This window comes from Anser anser (genome assembly GCF_964211835.1).
Source record: "Anser anser genome assembly, chromosome: 1".
NCBI lineage: Eukaryota > Metazoa > Chordata > Aves > Anseriformes > Anatidae > Anser > Anser anser.
The window spans coordinates 146335275-146353988 of record NC_139720.1 but is presented as its reverse complement, the minus strand read 5'-3'; the positions used below and the strand labels follow the sequence as shown (position 1 = coordinate 146353988).

At 38.8% G+C, this 18714-nt stretch overlaps 1 protein-coding gene across 3 annotated transcripts in view; it reads right to left on the bottom strand.

Moving 5' to 3' along the window:
* Positions 1 to 59: 59 nt before the first annotated feature.
* LOC310892157 (E3 SUMO-protein ligase RanBP2-like) overlaps positions 60 to 18714 on the bottom strand; it is a 43583-nt gene continuing 24928 nt past the window's right edge. The window contains exons 24-29 of one of the 3 annotated variants that reach the window (XM_083819538.1): positions 18310 to 18427; positions 6562 to 6630; positions 5021 to 5205; positions 3892 to 4050; positions 1557 to 1676; positions 60 to 224 (exon numbers count right to left, since the gene is read on the bottom strand). In XM_083819538.1, the coding sequence (XP_083675664.1) occupies positions 75 to 224; positions 1557 to 1676; positions 3892 to 4050; positions 5021 to 5205; positions 6562 to 6630; positions 18310 to 18427 (801 nt within the window). In that variant the 3' untranslated portion in view covers positions 60 to 74. Of the gene's footprint in view, positions 225 to 1556; positions 1677 to 3891; positions 4051 to 5020; positions 5206 to 6561; positions 6631 to 6854; positions 6984 to 13054; positions 13646 to 15023; positions 15350 to 15492; positions 15767 to 17326; positions 17467 to 17619; positions 17719 to 18309; positions 18428 to 18714 lie in introns of those variants that run through there. The other 2 variants (XM_083819537.1, XM_083819539.1) reach the window with 2 other exon arrangements.

The following is an 18714-nucleotide window of genomic DNA, read 5'->3' as shown; positions in this document are numbered from 1 at the left end:
GTCAGGGACAGCAGAATTACAAGTGAAAGGTTTTGCGAGAAAAAATTTGAATCAAGATTCTCAATTTCTCCAAACTACATTACACAATGCTTTATAAGGCTTGCATAACTATAACAGAAGAAGGTACCTGTAAGAAGAAACCTTACCTTTAAATTATCTAACTGAGCTTGCATGCTTCTTGCTCCATCATCTAACTTCTTGTTCTGTTCGTTCGCGTCACTTAACTGAAAGAATCAAAAACCATTCAAATAGCTGTAGATTCAAAACTCACTTTTTGACTTAACCATCACACTGAAATCATTTGATGTGATTGCTAAATGATTAAAAGTTCAATTTTTTTCTTCTCAGCATGGACAGTGATAGAAACAAAATCACTGTCCACTTCCTCAACAAATCACGGGATGGCCGAGGTGGGAAGGGACCTCTGGAGACCATCTAGTCCAACCATCTTGTTTAAACAGGGCCACCCAGAGCAGGCTGCCCAGGACCACGTCCAGGCAGCTTGTGAAGATCTTCAAGGACGGGGACTCCTCAACCTCTCCAGGCAACCTCTGCCTGGATAAATAAAATAGTCGTGGCTCTTTGTTGACTTGCGGCCCAACCTTTCCGCTTACAGGGGAAGAATAAGCACAATACCTCTTTAGGGATATAGGCACTACGTATTTGATTACTTCTCATAAAGAAATGACACAAAAAATGGAGTGCATGTTTCAAGAATGGTCTAATGGCCTTGGAAATAGAGAGGGTGAAAGTTTTCTTCTCGCAAGAATGACACTGTTACTGACCATGCTCTGTGAGAAAAGAATACGAGGCAAACTATAACCTCCATTTAAATATAAGTAACGTACTCTATGGATACAACAAACATCCCGATCATCATGTAAGTCCTCTGTGAATACTTCAGTTTGCACAAAAGAGAAGGACAAAGATTTTACTGAGACTAGGAAGCAGATGATTTTCATCAGACTCAAGAGCATCAGAACTGCAATTCACTGAAGGAGCAATGGTCAAAAGAGTTTACGTAGCAATTTGCCTGTCAGCATTTAGGTCAGATTTAAGTCAAGTGAGAAGAAAACTTTAACTCTGTATTATTGTGAACCACTGTCTCAGCGTGTCTTTAAGAACAGAGAAAATATTCCTTTAATTAACACTTTCAAAAATAACTGAAGATACTGAGTAATCATGGAATTAGAAATACACATACTACTTTTTATTTAATAGAATCAGCAGAGCAATTCAGCACAGGGTGGCTTCCATTATAAAATACTTTCTCTCTATCCAATCTCAGTTTGCTTCAAAGGATATGGTTAGTCTTTCCTAAAATCACCTGTTGCTACAGGGTCAGAGGACTAACTCTAATTTCTTTAATACTGGAAAAGATCTGAGAGACTAAATTTCACGTGCTAGAAAATGAAGCAGAAAGTAATTACAACCATTCACACAATTCTTGTCTTACAGAAACAAAATCAGCAATTTTGCAAACAACTTGTTCAAACGTTTAAAATTGTTGACTGTAACTTCTAAAGCTACTAATAACAGGAAATAATTAATCTTGCCTGTTTTTTTAGGGAATCATTCTCATCCATCACAGAGTTAAATGATGACTTCAGTCTACTATTTTCCTCAGCCACTCCTCTCAAGGTTTCTTTCATTCGGTTCATTTCGGTATCATGTTGCTATAGAAATATCAAATGTTAAAGCATGATTAACAAGAGCGTATTTTAGAAATAATTCTCAACTAAGTTCCATTTTACTGTTAAAATAATAGGACAAACTTCCAAAGATCAAATTTGTAATTCTGCATGGTCCAATCTGCACATACAACCAGTAGTGAAGAAAGCAACATCCACACCACGTAGTAAGAAGAAACAGAAAGAAAAATGGGAGCCATAGGGCTTGCATATTCGGGGTTTTGACGATAATTTCACAGTGCTTCAGGGATTTGGCAATAATTGCACAGGCCACTGGGTTGCTGTAGGTGGTGCCAGGATGTCTAAACCATCCAATTCCATTATTAAATCGGGTACCATCCATATCATAATCAACTGTATCACTTCATTCCTGCCAAATGTTTGTCTAGTCTGTTCTGAAGACCTGCAAATACTGGAAGCACCAGTCTTACTGACCTCTCTGACCCAGTGGTTGACTGCTTTTGTTTTAATCTAGTTTTTCCTCATACTTACCCTGCCACTACTTCTATCACAGACATGGAAAAAAAAAAGATTACTTTCTTTCTCTTTGTGGCAGCCTTTTATGTAGCCAAAGATTGGCATGTTCACGTGTCCCTGCATTTGTTCATCACCCTGCATGTGTACAGATGATATTTCTGTTCAAATGCAATACTGCACACTCTTGCCTCTGAAGCATTGCGCTTTTCTCAGACCTACTACCTCTTCAATTTGTCAAGATCAATTTTAATCCTAACCTTCTTTTTCAGCATGCTTGAAATTCTCCCTCGCTTGCTATTCGCTTCAAGTTTAACAAGCGTGCTCTTTCTCACCATCACACTTCTCACTGAAAACACCCAATACTGGACCCAAAAGAGACTATTCCAGAATCTACTATGTACATTCCTTCAGCTGTGAAACACTGTCTCACTACACCTTACCACCAACCTTATTTCAGCTGTCATACTTTTCTAATATGATTATGAAAACGCCACGTAAAACTGTACCAGAAACAATACAGCAAAGTCTAGACATACATATAACTAGTACTCCTCTACTAGCCATGCCTGTTACCTTGTCCTAATGGAAATCACACTGATTTGACAATTTAGGATTAACACAAGCTCGTTGCCATTTACTGCAGTGTTTTTGGCATGGCACTTCGCATGGTTTGTTCATAGCTTGCCAGGACATATATTTATTTATTTAGCTGAGAACCAACATTAAGTTGATGGCTGTGTAACTCTTTCCCATTTGAAAAGAACGGCATCAGATTTTTCTAGTTGACTCCACTTGACCTCCACAAGTTTTTACAGATAACCACTAACTGCTCCTGGCTTTTCAACACTTCTCTAACCTGTGTGACACTTTTAAAGCCACTTGTGTTTTTTCTAAAGACATCTTTAAAATCACTTTTACGGATTTGAACCATCTATCTTAACACATTCCTTCCCTATTGAAAGTTGAGGTCCTGCTCCCCTGACACCTTTCTCCCTTTTTTTCCTGTATCTACATACTCCCTCAATGGCTTGTGGGAAAGGTTCATATGCACACCTCAAAGGAATTTATATTCTGATCTTATGGTTTAGACGCAGAGTACATATATTAAAGCACTTCTCTTGGCAACCTTCAGAATAACAACCAAAACTTTTTACAAGAGCTACATTCAATAGCAAGTCCCTGCAAGAACGGTGTCAATAATTACCTCCTCTTACACCAAAATCATACCATTTCATTTCTTGCCACAGCCCCCACGTTCGGTTGAACTTCGAGTGTTTTTTTTTTCCAGAAATACTCTTTGCAATTTATTATGTCATAAAATCTCAATGTGTCTTAAAGCCTTCCCAAGAAAATCTACTTCAGAAAGAGCTGATGCAAATATAATCATTTAAGTTACATACAATTAGAGATTCATCACAATTTTTTTCTCTAATAAAGGTCATATAATTTTTGCAGATTTAGAAACAAATTATCTTAATTTCCAGATTTTAACAGGAAAATGTACCTACACATCCCACAATTAAATGCACCATTTTGAACTGGAAACCACACCAAACACCCTAACAACAGTTTGTTACTTTTTATTCTCCATCTTTCATTTTGGGGTTTCAAACGCTTTAAAGAAATAAGCATTATATCCAGCAAACACGTGATGACTTAAGAAAACTACAAGCAAGTTAAAATATATGGGGAGCAATAAGAATCATTACATAAGTTATTGTACCTTATTTATAATTCCAAATCTTGCCTGAACTTCTTTCTCAGCATGTTTTATTGCAGCCAAAGCTGCTTCACGTCTGTCAAGCAATGTTTCTCGCTGAACTAGAAAATATTCTCGTCTCTGAAGTTCCAGTGCATATTGCTCCTGTGCTGAACGCTCTCTCTATGCCAAGGAAAAAAAATGTTGAAACGGCTTCAAAACATATGAAATTATCGATTTATAGTGAACTAGAATTCTTTCCTCTGCAGATATGCTTAGGTTTTGTTTTTAATTGTAGTGTTACACAATAGCTGACTAATTATAAGTATCTTAATGGCCATCTACATTCAGCTTCCTCAAACGCTAACACAAACTACTTTGATTTGTGGCAGGACTGCTTGGCCTTCCAAAATACAAAATTCAACTCTGCATGGCTGTTCGAGCAATAGCTTAGACAACTAAAAGTAGGATTTTGCTTCCAAAACTTTTGGATAATGCTATTATCTGTAAGACAAAAAATAGTCCAGTGCCCTAAACACTAGATTACTATATTGTTTCTTCAGTTAGTGGGAAGCACCCCCAGGAAAGTGGTGAGAAAAAAGATACACACAATTGTTTTGATCTCGTATGGTACAAAAGACAGTCCCAGCAGGAAATCTAGCAAAAGCACAGAAGCTGTTACAGAATAAAACCAATGCAGGCTTGGGAACTCTTTAGTTAGTGGCCCAAGCCTGCTGGTGGATAAACTGTTGGGAGTCATCAGCAGCAGAAAAGGAAAGGCAGAAGGGATGGTCTTCACAGAAGGTCAAGAGGGCAAGCACTCTTGAATGCCCAGAGTGAAGAGAATAGTTTCAGGTGCTGTCAGGAGAAGCAGTGGTTGCAGGTGTTTCTCTCCATGCCCACACTGCATCACAAAACACAACTCTTGGAGTAATAGCACTGCATTCAAACTCCCTGAAGCAGAGCAAATATCTGATCTGATCTAACCCCTACCCAAGTCAGGGCATCATTATCAAATCAGTGAACTAATTTAGGGGAAGAGGTGGATGATGACAGTGATATAGTTAGTAATTTCTGAATTCTCTGTCAAAAGTCAGAATCTTTGTAACATTACTGAGCATTACAAAATGTCTGAGGCCATTACAGTTCCTACCTGGAACTCCTGATAGGTGACACACAATTCGTTATAAATTTGACTGATGTGAGGTAGTATTAGGTCTTGCCTATTGAATTCTTGAGCTTCAGTTCCACTCTCAGTCTTCCCTACCAAACCACCAGTAATATTCTGTTCACCATTTTCTTGTGCACTTTCAGCCAAAGAGGATGGTAAGGTGTTATCTACAGAGAGAGAAAGAACACACTTTACATTAAAAATATCGTCTTAAATAAATAAAGACTGCTGATCCAAAACAGTGAACATGTATTTTAAGCATTTACAGTGACCAGTATAGAGCAAGAAATATTGAAATGAAAAATCTCCTAAAGAATTAAGGAGAAATGCTCAAAGTTTTGTTCCATGACTTTTTTTTGACTCAATCTATGCACAGACTGAAACATGATGTAGCCAAAGTTTCCTTTTTGTTATGGCTTCAGGAAAGTGATTAACTGCTGACTAGACCCTGACCTAAGCCAATTAGGCCAGTCAATTGATTTAAGCTAACTGAATGGGACTTAAAAAACTACTGGACATGGCATGAGAAATTGCTAGACAAAGAATCACAAGATGGTTTGGGTTGGAAGGGACCTTAACCACCACCCAGTTCCAAACCCCCTGCCATGGGCAGGGACACCTCCCACCAGACCAGGTTGCTCAAAGCCCCACCCAGCCTGGCCTTAAACACTTCCGGGGATGGGGCACCCACAGCTTCTCTGAGAAACCTATGCCAGTGCCTCACCATCCTCTGAGTCAAGAATTTCTTCTGTATGTCTAATCTAAACCTACCCTCTTACAGTTTAAAGCCATTCCCCTAGATTTCACAAACAGTTAAATAACCAAAATTGTCAGATAACTGAAGGGAAGTATTGGGATCTTCTAGGGAATGAAATGTTGTAAGCCCAACTGCATACTGGTACCACATAAGGCAAAGATTACTTCGGTGATGACAGCAGAAATAGAAATTTGGGTACAAAAAAAATCAGAAACATCCAGACACAATCCTGGGCAACTGTGTCTAGGATGCTTGAGCAGTTTGGACAAGGTGACCTCTTGTTTGGACAAGGTGACCTCTTGTTTGGACAAGGTGACCTCTTGTTTGGACAAGGTGACCTCTTGTTTGGACAAGGTGACCTCTTGTTTGGACAAGGTGACCTCTTGTTTGGACAAGGTGACCTCTTGAGGTCCCTTTCAATCTCAACCTTTCTGTGATTCTGTGAAAACTCAGGGCAATGGGGAAAAAGTAGTTAAGGATAGGTTGTGGATGGCAGGCAACTGAGGAAGAGAAAAGGGCAGACAACCAGAAGCAGCATCAAGAAAAAGGAAAAAGGTTAACAGATAAGAAATGATGTAATCAGGGCTAAGGGGTGGTACACCACCACAAGAGACAGTCCTATGGTTTATGGCCCAAGAAAAATTACACTAATTAACATAATACGCAAAATTTACATATCTAAACTATATGCAGAAGTTTGGTGCACAAAGGTATTTTGTATGAAGCAGAAGTCCTGTTCAATATCTGTCTCAGAGGCTTAACTTACCGACTAAGTTGAAAGCCAAGTTTCCGGAGTATTTGGACGCCTGATACGCAAACAAGTCTGAAGCAGTGCCTAAACAAAGTGAGAAGATTTGGTTTTCTATCAAACAGGATGGGAAAGTCAAATGTTTTTCTAGTCCTTTAGGGAAAACATTTCTAATGTCATGTAGTCAACAAGAATAAACTGCAGAAGTCTCTACAATATTCTTCCCTTCCCGTATATTTAAAGTTTGCACATCACTTCTCAGAATGACAGTAATTATATTGAAAAAAAAAGACATCTCAAGCCTGCAATACATGAACATTGCCTGTGCTGGAATCTGGCTCTTCAGCTGACCGCACGTGCGCTATAGCCTCATCAGCTGATTCAGTTGGTTCTCCTTTAGTTGTAGGCACTATATCAGTAGAACTGGTGACGTCATTCTCCTGAGATTAATAAGGAGTAAAGCAATAAAAAAAAAATAAGCAAGAAGGAGCCTAATATTCAAACCACTTTAAGTCAGGACAGTAAGGACAGTCATAATGAAGAACTCTCCCCCCCCCCCACAGTGCTATCAGTTTCTTTAACTACAACAGCAGTACTGAAGATGCCACGAAATAGGCACCATATTAAGTTCCCTGACTCCCACTCCGCTACAGCCCTTCTAATGCTTCAGAACTGCTCATTACTCCGTTCAACGGATATTTTCAGGAAACTCTGGACAAAAACAAGCTGTGCATCTATGCAACTATGCCTCCTAGAGACAACATAGGTGGCAACAAATTCTACTGAAATTAAGGTGGGTTCAATCTGGAAACAACTAGAAACCAGGGGCCCACACTAGATGAAATTAAAGATGGCCACCTCAATTCGCATTAAAAAAAAGTTGTAAACAGCTAGGGAAAAAAATTGTTATTGGAAGCTTTCTGACAGTTTTCTTAATTTCTTTCCTGACGCTTACCACACATTGGACACTAACTTTACAAGAGACCCAAGTACCTCTGAAGCAGTATGCTTCCACAAAGATGCAATTTCTCTTTGAAATCTCTCTGAAATCAATTAATTCTTGCATACATGTTCAGAGGGACATTACTAGCCAAAGCTGTTTATATTAGGAAAACAGCTGCACCTCCTTTCTCTCCCCGAGAAACTTCAGATCTGAACCTCAGTTCCAGTGTCAAAGACTTGAGGCACAGTCAGAGGATTCAAATAACTTTTCCCCAATACATGTTTTATTCCCCACAAAGCGAAAAGTATCAGGTCTTACGAGTGTGAAAATACTTCTACAAATTCAATGACAAAAAGTTGTATAGAAATTTAGTTCATACTTCAGTGTTTTCAATTTTAATTTCTGTCTGAGAGTCTTCTGGATTATCACCCTTAGTATTACCACTAGCACCAGACACAGATGGAGAAGGAACCATCAGAGTTTCTCCTTTAGCCTTCTCCTCAGGAGCTGTTTTCTTTTCCTGAGCAGTAACACATTCTCCTTCAGTTTTCAAGTCAGTTTTGCCTGTGATGTCTCCTGCAAAGAATAAAAATTAATAGAAAAGAGCTGGTAAGGCAGCTGACTACTGAGGTAATTTTGGGCAACTATGTTATCAAATAACACCGTGATACACGGGAGAACGTAAAGTACGACTTCAGGAACTTTTCAAATAGCATCATTATTGAAAGAGCGGAAGGGTAATTCCGCTCAGGGTGGCTAAAGAATTGTCATTTTGCAATACCTGGTTTTCTATTGCTATCAGAGTTTCCATGCAACGATGTGAAGTTCAATCTTGCAACTGCCACTACTGCTAGCTTCCTTCAACATTTACTTATATTTCTGATAGCCCAATATCTACCACCTCTTTCTAGCACATAGAACCACACATCCTCAAAAAACAGACCTCCTTTGTTACAGTATCTATCCAGATACCCACTTATGCAACACTAAAGTTAGAGGCACTTCCAAAATAACCATTAGCATGAAAGCAAGCAAATTCTGTCTTCTGCACTTGTATTATTACTCTTATTATTAGGGTTAGTTGGCTGTCTGTCTCCACTTCCATACCCACTTTCAAGGGAATTTAGCAAGTATTCTTCTAAGGCTAAAACTTTCCATAAGAGACACAGCTACACTGATTCACAGTCTGCTCCAGTCGTGGCAGCACTTTCAAACATTTGCAGTGAATTAATGGTAGCTGGTCATCTTCACGATGTTTAGACTTCCCTGAGTTAGCTGAACAACAGCTCACCCCTTCTCTCCACCCGCGGCCAGTTTTCAATACTTAAACTGACAAATGACATCTGATTTACAGACTTATAATACCTGTTAATGCAGCTAGCTACTTAAAAAAAAAACAAACCAGTTTTTTCATTTATATTATAGAATCATCTGGCAATCAATTGCATAAGCGTTTAATATTTCTTTTTAAAACGTATGTTATAATTGCATTAAGTATGTCTGGACCTCCTAAACATTCTAAAGGAACAAAACATATTAAAGGAAAGGTTAAACCTCTATGTTAAAAGTATATTTTAACTGATTATTATATTTCTAAACTGAACAGAAATGCATTTAATAGAAACTAATAAAATTGCGTGTTGTACTTTGCACAATATTTGAAACTCAGTATTTATTACCTGTTTCCACACACATACCTGTATTTTGAAATGCATCAGTTCCAGAACAATTAATGGTCTTGTCTTCTATTCCTAAACCTCTTCCACTTCCAGTGAATTCTGACTTTGAATAATCAAAACATTTGGATAAAGACATAGCTGTCTTTTCCAGTAAGCTGCCTATGTCATCTGCAGAATATATAAAATAACAATAATTATATTTTGCATTTGAGAAGCTGACATTGAGAAATCATCAAGGACTTATTAGAAATGCTTGTCACGTAGTCACGTATATTACAGGAATCAAAAAATGCTGAAATGATCTGACAAATGAATAAATTATTGTAATAGCTTAAACCGATGGAAGTATTATTTAGTTTTCAGACCAAATTTGTCTTTCTGAAGTTTCACAGCTTGCCTTCATATACTAATTTATCTGTAAGTGAAGTCTAATAATACACTGTTTTTCCCTGCTGTCCATATGCAGTAGCAACACGCATTTCCCAAGAAACCCAAAGACATTCTAAATTTTAGATACATATCTTTAAATTAAAGTCAAATGTATGCAATATGAGAAGGACTGCTACCAACTACTTCAAGCAAGACTTAAACACAGAAAGGCCGGGAGACATTTCTTCAAGCATTCTTTGTGTTCCTCATGCAGTAGTTAATATTCCCAAGCTGGCTCCCAAATATCAGAAATCCCCGTTCAAGAGTGTCTACTTATTTAAAATGAAAAAATAAAAGTACTTAAAATAAACTTAGGAATAATACAGTTTTAGTGCGCATTTATCTCGAAAAAGACATCCAAGCACCATTGTTTGGTATTACCATCGTATATTTTGGAGCCTTCACCTTGATATTTCTTTTGCGTTGGTCCTGAAAGGTTATCGTACAAGAAAGCACAAAGACATTTAGCATAACCAGGATTTTCAGTGACAATGTATGTCACGACTTGCTTATTTAGCAGCTAAAATGCCTTGTTACAGAACTCTTATTATAAATTGTACCACTGAAAATGGAAGTGTTTTTTTTTTTTTTCTGCAGCATATACATGTCAATGACAACCATTCATATAAACATCATAGAATATCCGAGTTGGTAGGGACCAAGAAGGATCATCGAGTCCAACTTCTAAAGAAGCAAATGTATTCCTCACAGACTGATAAGGCAATACTGATAGTGTTACATGTAAAAACATTTGAGATACCATCAGATACAGTGATGAGGGTGACACAAAATAAGGGCATAAAAACAGAATTAGATAATCATGTAAACAGCTCCATCTATCCTCACATCTAGGCTTTTCATATCAATGTTTCTAGCTCTACTTTTTCCTTTTAACTTGTAGTCACATACTGAAAAAAAAAAGAATGACAGAAGGGTTCGGAGGTTGGACTCGATGATCTTGAGGTCTCTTCCAACCTAGAAATCTGTGATACTGTTAGATTATATGCAAAATCAGTTAAGCATACATTAGAAGAGATCAGACTTGAAGCAGTTTTCATCATCTTAGTTGTATTTCACTGCCTCTCTCTGCTATCCTTTAAAAGCAATTAACTACAATATTTTCTTAAATACTGCTTTATAACAAAGTAACAAAAAGCTTTGGAGAAACCAATCTAGCATTTTCTCTCATGCAAGCCTTACACTTTAAAGTCTCAGCAATAGCTTTCTAAAGATCAGTTTTGAAAACTACTTGTTGTTCCAGAAAGACAATTCTGTAACTTAAAGGAGAATGTTTCTCAGGAAGAACACAGCATCAACAGCACCACCAAATGCTACCTGAGTTCTATTAAAAGGAAACAGGACAAGTTGTTCTGGAGGAAGTAAGGCCAGATACATCCAGATTTTAGCTGTTAAAGAACAGAAATCTTCACCTCACGTTTGGGAGGGCTCCCGATCCTAGACAGCAATCATTAAAATGGCAAGATACTGAGGAGGTTCGACTTTTCAGAAAAAAAAAATCTGAATTCATTTAATGATTCCCAGGACCCATCTGAACCCCCAACCCAACTATGTGTCTAGCCCAAATCCAGCTTGCTGTCTCTCTCAATCTCTGATTGCTTGTGGGTGTTTTTACAAGATACAACTTCCCTCGCAGCACGAGTTTGGATGCTTACTGTCTGTCTATCCTCTGAGCACACTGCAAGCATTTGACCCATGGAACACCAGTGCAAGAGAACAACCCTAACACTTGTCTCAGATAAAAGACAAAATTAAAGTGTCTTCCTATAGAGTGTCAAAGGCTTTTGAAACACAAACATGGGAGGGGTCTTTGTTGCTAGACTATGGACAGATCAATTTCCTAATCCACCATGCAGAGCCATAAATGCTTGTGTCAGTACTAATGGAAACTGAAGAATCATAATCCACTTCATTTATTCATACTGGTGCAATGGACCTTGCCTTCTCTGGTGCTTTACATTAACATGTAACATTGCAAGGGAAATGATAGCCATCGTAAATTGGTCTGGTCCCTGTGGCAGTCTCTTATGAACTACGGGCTTGATTCTTTGCTTGGCTAGATATGAAAGTTTCCTGCTCCTTGAAAAAGCCTGACCACTAGGCTTCAGGAAAACTCACTAACACTGCCAGCACGTTTTAACGGCAGCAATTGCTGTAGCAGCAGGAGATAGGAAAGAAATGAGTTATGCATATGCTTCATACATGACTTAAAACTTCTAAGACGATCCAAGTGTTACTACACCCAACCGGCAGATGAGTTTTATGAGTTTTAAGCAAAAACGAAGCACCAAGCCGCTCAGGCTGCATTTTGGGGATGCTTACAACCTGGGACGGCAGATTGCTGGGGAAAGAACAAGTTCAGACCAGGATGAGACCCCAGGGTTCTGGATCCCACCCGCCCGTTCCACCACGCGGCTCCACGGCGGCCGCAGCCCCTCGGGGCAGGCAGAGGACCGGCTTCCCGCTGCCTTTTCCCCCGGCCCTCTCAACGCCCGCCCCGGATCCCCGGGCCTCGCCACGGCTGCGCCCGCCCTCACTGCGGCCCTGCGCGCAGGCGCAGGAGGCGGCGCTGGCGGCGCCCGTTGGGGCCGGGGCCGCTGGGCTGAGGGGCCGCGGCGGGCGGAGCGTGGTTAAGGGGAACAACGCCGACTCCTCCTCCCGTTTTGTGGAACTGAAACACGGGAGAGCACAGGAGCGGCTTACTGTTGGGTTACAGCTCAATATAATGGAAACACGGGTCAAGTTTGTGCGCTAGGGGCTTACAGTGTAATGCTTATGTAAGCAGCATTCCCTCGAGAGGCTGAGGGAAGGGTTACTCTCGCTTTCCTCAGAAAAAAAGCATGACAGAAATATGTAGTGTCTATTATCATCTCTAACTTATATACAAATGGTTATTTTGAAAAAATACTGACAGTCCTGGCGCTGAGATGTAAGGTGGAAGTTAAAATAACTTACCCATGCACATTCACCCCTCTATACCACAGCTTTCCAGATAACACTCAAGTAGACAGTTGTCACTAAATGTTACCAGCCACTTTAACATACCAGATACAAAAAAAATGTGTGGGTCTGGAAGGTAATTTCCCAAGCAAGTATGAACTAAATCCTGTGTCCAAGACTGCGCATAAGAACTGCTCTTTACCTTTCAAAATACTCAAGTGCCAAAGAGCCTGCAGACAGCACAAATAGCATCCACCTGACCAGCACCTGACCAGCTGCCTCAGCTTGCTCACTGCTCATCAAAACGAGCATGCTTCATGAACATGCTGCAGTGAGCTTCATGAGCTCACTGCTCACAAAGTTTCGAAGGCCTTCACTTTACTGACCATCAATTAGCACAGATAGATTATCAACATCAATTAGCATGCAATTAGCATGTTCAAAATAAGTATGCAACACATTATGCAAATTGCTTTTCAACAAGCCAAAGTGAAGACAATAGTTATTTTAACAAGACTAAGATTTAATTTTTAAAATTTGACATTCAATACAAATATGTCATGATAACACAAATACACCCAAAATATGCCAGTGTCTGAACTTATTTAACATGCAAAAAAATCAATTAGAACACAAAAAACAACCATAAGCTGTAATTTTACATTTATACATCAGAAGTGTCCTTTTTAGAGAAGCGTCCTTTTTAGAGAAGCTGAAATAATTAATCAATAACATCTAAATACTAATTTATACTGCTAGAACATCTGTATACTCAAAAGCCAGAATTCTATATTTGCCCACAGTCTGTAATGACAACTCTTCCACTTACTAACCCTTTGGGAGAACCAAAGGATTCGATCTTTTTCACAACATCCATTCCATCTTTCACAAAACCAAACACCACATGTTTAAAGTCCAAGTGTTCTGCTTTTTTGAGAGTTATGAAGAACTGAGAGTTATTTGTATCCCGACCCCTATTTGCCATTGACAGCAATCCAGGACCAGTGTGCTTCACCTCAAAGTTCTCATCTTCAAATGTATCTCCATAAATTGACCGTCCACCTGTTCCATCATGGTTAGTTATATCACCTCTCTTAAAAAAAAAGGCACAGCATTTATTCAAATCCCAAAACACCAACCAATAGCACAGTTACATTCTCTTCCAAAATAGAAGAGTTTCCATTCAAAAAACACAGGTAAAACCTCATTCTTAGTTATCACAAGTACCATATTTACTTGTATATAAGGCTTTCCAGCTTCAGCAGCTTTGCTCATGGTAAAAAAGCATTACTGGGATGTTTCTCATTTATTCTGAACACAGCATTTTATCTTCCTGTTCCACATGGCAACTACTCTAAGCTGGTCATTTCCACTGTCTGCTTCCTGCTTCACTCGGCCCTTACAACTGGCAACCACAATTCTCTCTATTCTCAGTCCCTGCAGGCACGAAACTGACCACCCAAAAAAGGTCATGTTACCACTGATCAGTACTTTCCTGTTTCTGTGCAGAAAGTTTAAAGAAAAGAACAATAAAGGTCATACTTCAGATTCAGTTAATACCCAATCAAGACTGGAGAGTTTTTTACTCTGATGACAAGCCATTCGTATATTACTATCCATTTCTGAATGTGGAAAAGATTGTGCCCTGTCTTGAGGGATGTAGCGTTATGCAAAAGCACTATTGTAGCATGTAAGGAATTTGGATTATTTTACCTGTTTTAAGCCATTATACCTCATATTGAATATTTGGAAGAATTTTTGGAGTGAAGGGAAGGTATACGTGAGCAGATATCAATCTCCTAAACCTTCAGAAATTATGGAGAACTTGCTAGTGCTACTAAATGCACACAAAGATTTAACAGCAATGCTGCTCACATCGGGATTCACGAGCAATGCAGGAGGATATACTCAGTTTTCATTAAGAGTTTTTAGGACAAAGCCACTGCATGATACGAGAAATAGAAGACCTTTTTAGACTGAAATTGGAGTATCTAAAATATATGGAATATTGATTTTGCAGTGCAGGTCATCTGAAATATAAAGTGTTCTTCAAAAGGTGGAAAGTAAGTGTTCTTAGCAGGTGAGCATATGGAAGCTCCTCTCTTTGGAAAGAGACGGCTCTGAATGTTCGTTTTGGGAAGCCTTACTTTCCTTGCTGCTTCTGTTCAGCAACAGGCCCCTTGTCTGTGGGAAGAAGAAATCTCTATCTCCATTATTTCTTCTACACTAAAATGGCAGCACTAATCAACACTAAAGCATCAGGCAGCTGGCAAACACAGTTAAAGAGCATTCAGCTTAGGGCAGTACATGCTGCTTACACCATTGCTCATCTCCTTGCAGGGAAAGGAGAAGAGTATCTTGGACTCTAGATTTGTGCTGCCACCGAGCATGTGCTATCCTGTGATTTTTGTAGTGGCACTGTTAGACCAGATGGGTTTCGTTCCCTCAAGAAGTCTTCACGTTATGCCTACCTGACACACAAAGTCAGAAACTATTCTGTGAAATTTGGTGTTCTTAAATCCAAATCCTCTCTCTCCTGTGCACAGGGCCCTGAAATTTTCAGCTGTTTGAGGGACAATATTTGAAAACAGCTCCATGGTTACACGTCCTAAAGGTTTGTCATCAGCAGAAACTTCAAAATAAACAATGGGGTTGGTGTCCTTTGACAGTCCTGCTGGCAGTCCCTTCTTCAGTTTTGACAAGCTTTGCTGGCAGTCTTCAAATATCTTCTTGAAAGTAGCAGCCATTTCTTGACTTTTAAACCTCACTGCAAGTTGTTCTACTTTTATTTCTCCATCTGAAAATAAATCCAAGAACAGGTTTCTTTAGCTCTAATTCCAAATAGTCAGATAGAAGTAGCTTTTGTTTGGTATAGTCTCCTCAGAAAAAAGCCACACAAAGATCTTTTAAAAAAGTGAAAAAAACACCAAAACAACCCACCTGCATAATCCGTGGCTGTCCAAATTAAAGCATTGTTTGATGTATCTGAAGGTACTAAATTCATTTCTTTGGTGATAACATGGTTTGCACACACTTTAAGAACTTGTTCCCTTCTCATTAGGACTCTGTAACATTTCTTCTGTGTATGGAAGAGGATCTTTATCTCTCCAACACCACGCTCCTTCCACTGAGTAGCATCTCTATCCCATCTATAAAGTTTGGCTCTCTCTTTGAAAAGAATTTCTTCATCTTCTTCTCCTGATTTTACTTCCACCTAGAACACAGCACAGTAGAGTACCTATGATTTCCCAGAACTGCTGCCACCAGCAGGATTACATCTTACACACTTATTATGATTCTGACATATTACAATGGGAAATTATTCCATGTTTTCCTTTCTTGAATGGTTTTGTGCCAACAGCTCTACAGACCTTCATCATACACTGAAATAAAACGCCTGAGCTTTTCAGAATTTAGGAGCCCAATGAGCCCCAGTGTTTGAAATGAATTCTAGCACTGCAACACTACTTCCCTGTGCTGCACGAGGTTTTACCTTTTGTGTGCATTTTTCTTTTTTAAGAAAGCTACCAATTGTTCTGGCATGTTCCCCCGGAAAATTTCATATGTGCCGACTGATGTGCACACTGAGAAGTGAGAATATAGTGCTATTAGCATTCCAGGTGTTACCTTTTCAAGATTGTTAAAGAACTTAACATTTGCATCTGAACAGAATAAATATCAACTGTGAATAGTAAATTGAGGGCTGACAGCTGTATCTCCTTGTCACTTTATGTATGCATATTACCTGTCTCTAACATTCTTTAGTTAAGACATCTTCCAAAGATATGGAAGACTTGAGAGAACTGGAGAAATAAGTGACAGAGAAGCTTTTCTGAAGGGAGAAGTGACATTGAAGGAGAAATGAAACATCAAGTAAGGCAAGAAAGAAAACAACAAGAGTCCTAATATAACAAACAGATGAGGAAAGGCACACAATTTTTTTTAAGAAGGAAGGAAGGCACGTTACAAACTACGTCAGATTAGCTGTTCAAATTATAGGATACTAAATATTGTTTATTTGTGCTGTGGCAGTCTTCTTTAATAATTACACCGATCTGGAATTAAATTTTATTCTTTATAGAAAGACAAGCTATAACCATCTCGAACTTTTTACATCTTGTTATACACACTAAGGCTAAATACCAAATCCAGACACAAGCAACTGCATTAAGCCTCAAGAAGTTACAGAAGGCTACCTTAAGTTAAGCTTTACTGAAGTTTAAGGCTTTACTTCTTGAAAAACTATTTCTTTTTGAATTAAAAATAGTTTCCTTAGCCTTGTGCAGTTAATTGTGCTAGACCTTTAATGCTCAGTGATTCTAGAAGCCTCTCACCTAGCTTAGAGCAAAAATTTCAAATTGGGTGGCTTTCAGAGAACTGAATCTACAAGTCATCAATAAAAAATCCTGAGTTGCATTAGCAGTGACAATTGTTCAAGCCCCCCCAACACACCTTGTTTTTCAAATATGCTATAATAAATCAAATTTACCTTTTAGAAGTTACTTGTACAAATTTTCATGATCTACACTGAGTCAAGATATAATAACCTGAAATTTTGTATCATTAACTGATGCACCAGATACTTTCCCCCAGCGAGAAGTTGTACCACCAGAATTTCAAACAGCAGGAGATTCTACACAGGCAGCACAAGAAAAAAGGACCGAAGCACAACAGACAGAAAGCATAAGAAGTCAAGGAAAGCATTTATAAAAATTTTCTTTGTTAGCAGATATGCTTATCTTAATGTTCTTTTATATTCTGGAAGTTTCTTTACCTCTGGTAAGGAAACAATGGGCTCAAAGTGGATATCATCATTATGTACGACTTCATCACCGCTATCATCTTCATCTGCTTTGCTGGTTGTCTGTGCTCCAAATACGGTTGCTCCAGTATTTGCCCACTTGAAATCTTTATCTACAGTTAAGAGACTTGCATTTTAAACATTTTGCTGAGAAGTAAAGTTACACAAATTTACGTAACTTGACAATATGCGGAAGCTTGGTGCACAAAGGTATTTTGTATGAAGCAGAAGTCCTGTTCAGTATCTGTCTCAGATGCTTAACTCACCTTTTGACCCAAAAGCAAAGTCTCCAGAGTTTCTGGAAGCCAGATCTGCAAATGACAATTCTGAGGTATTGCTGAATCCAAATGAGATGGTTTTGTCTTCTATCAAACAAGATGGGAAAGTCAAATGCTTTTCTAATCCTTTAGGGAAAACATTTCCAATGTCATGTAGTCAACAAGAATAAACTGGAGAAGTCTCTACAATATTCTTCCCTTCCCATAAATTTAAAGTTTACTGTCATTCTGAGAAGTGATGTGCAATTATATTTAAAAAGAAGAGATCTCAAGACCTAGTTCAGTTCAGCATGCCACTTCTGTGCAGATCCACAGAGCTTTAATAAGTACTCACATGGCATTTAACAATAAACCAACAGCATTGCTCTGGAGCAGTCTCATTTGACCATATAAGAATTTGAAACACTGAAATACTTTCATTCCCCTTCATGTTTTCACTAGATTGGTACTCACGCTTCAAATTCAATATCGGTACTACATCTGTTCAATGCAACAGCTAGATTAGATAAACTGTTCTACAGGAAAAGCATACTTAAGCTCCTAAAAAGACAACAATATACGTACCCCTGACTTTACCTTGTGTTGACTCTGAAGAATCTGAATTACTTTCTTTTTTAGTTGTCAGGTTTACAGGTTTGTCATCACCTACTGATAAAGCCTGCAATACATTAACATTACCTGTGCTGGAATCTGGCTCTTCAGCTGACCGCACGTGCGCTATAGCCTCATCAGCTGATTCAGTTGGTTCTCCTTTAGTTGTAGGCACTATATCAGTAGAACTGGTGACATCATTCTCCTGAGATTAATAAGGAGTAAAGCAATAAAAAAAATAAGCAAGAAGGAGCCTAATATTCAAACCACTTTAAGTCAGGACAGTAAGGACAGTCATAATGAAGAACTTCCCCCCCCCCCACAGTGCTATCAGTTTCTTTAACTACAACAGCAGTACTGAAGACGCCACGAAATAGGCACCATATTAAGTTCCCTGACTCCCACTCCGCTACAGCCCTTCTAATGCTTCAGAACTGCTCATTACTCCGTTCAACGGATATTTTCAGGAAACTCTGGACAAAAACAAGCTGT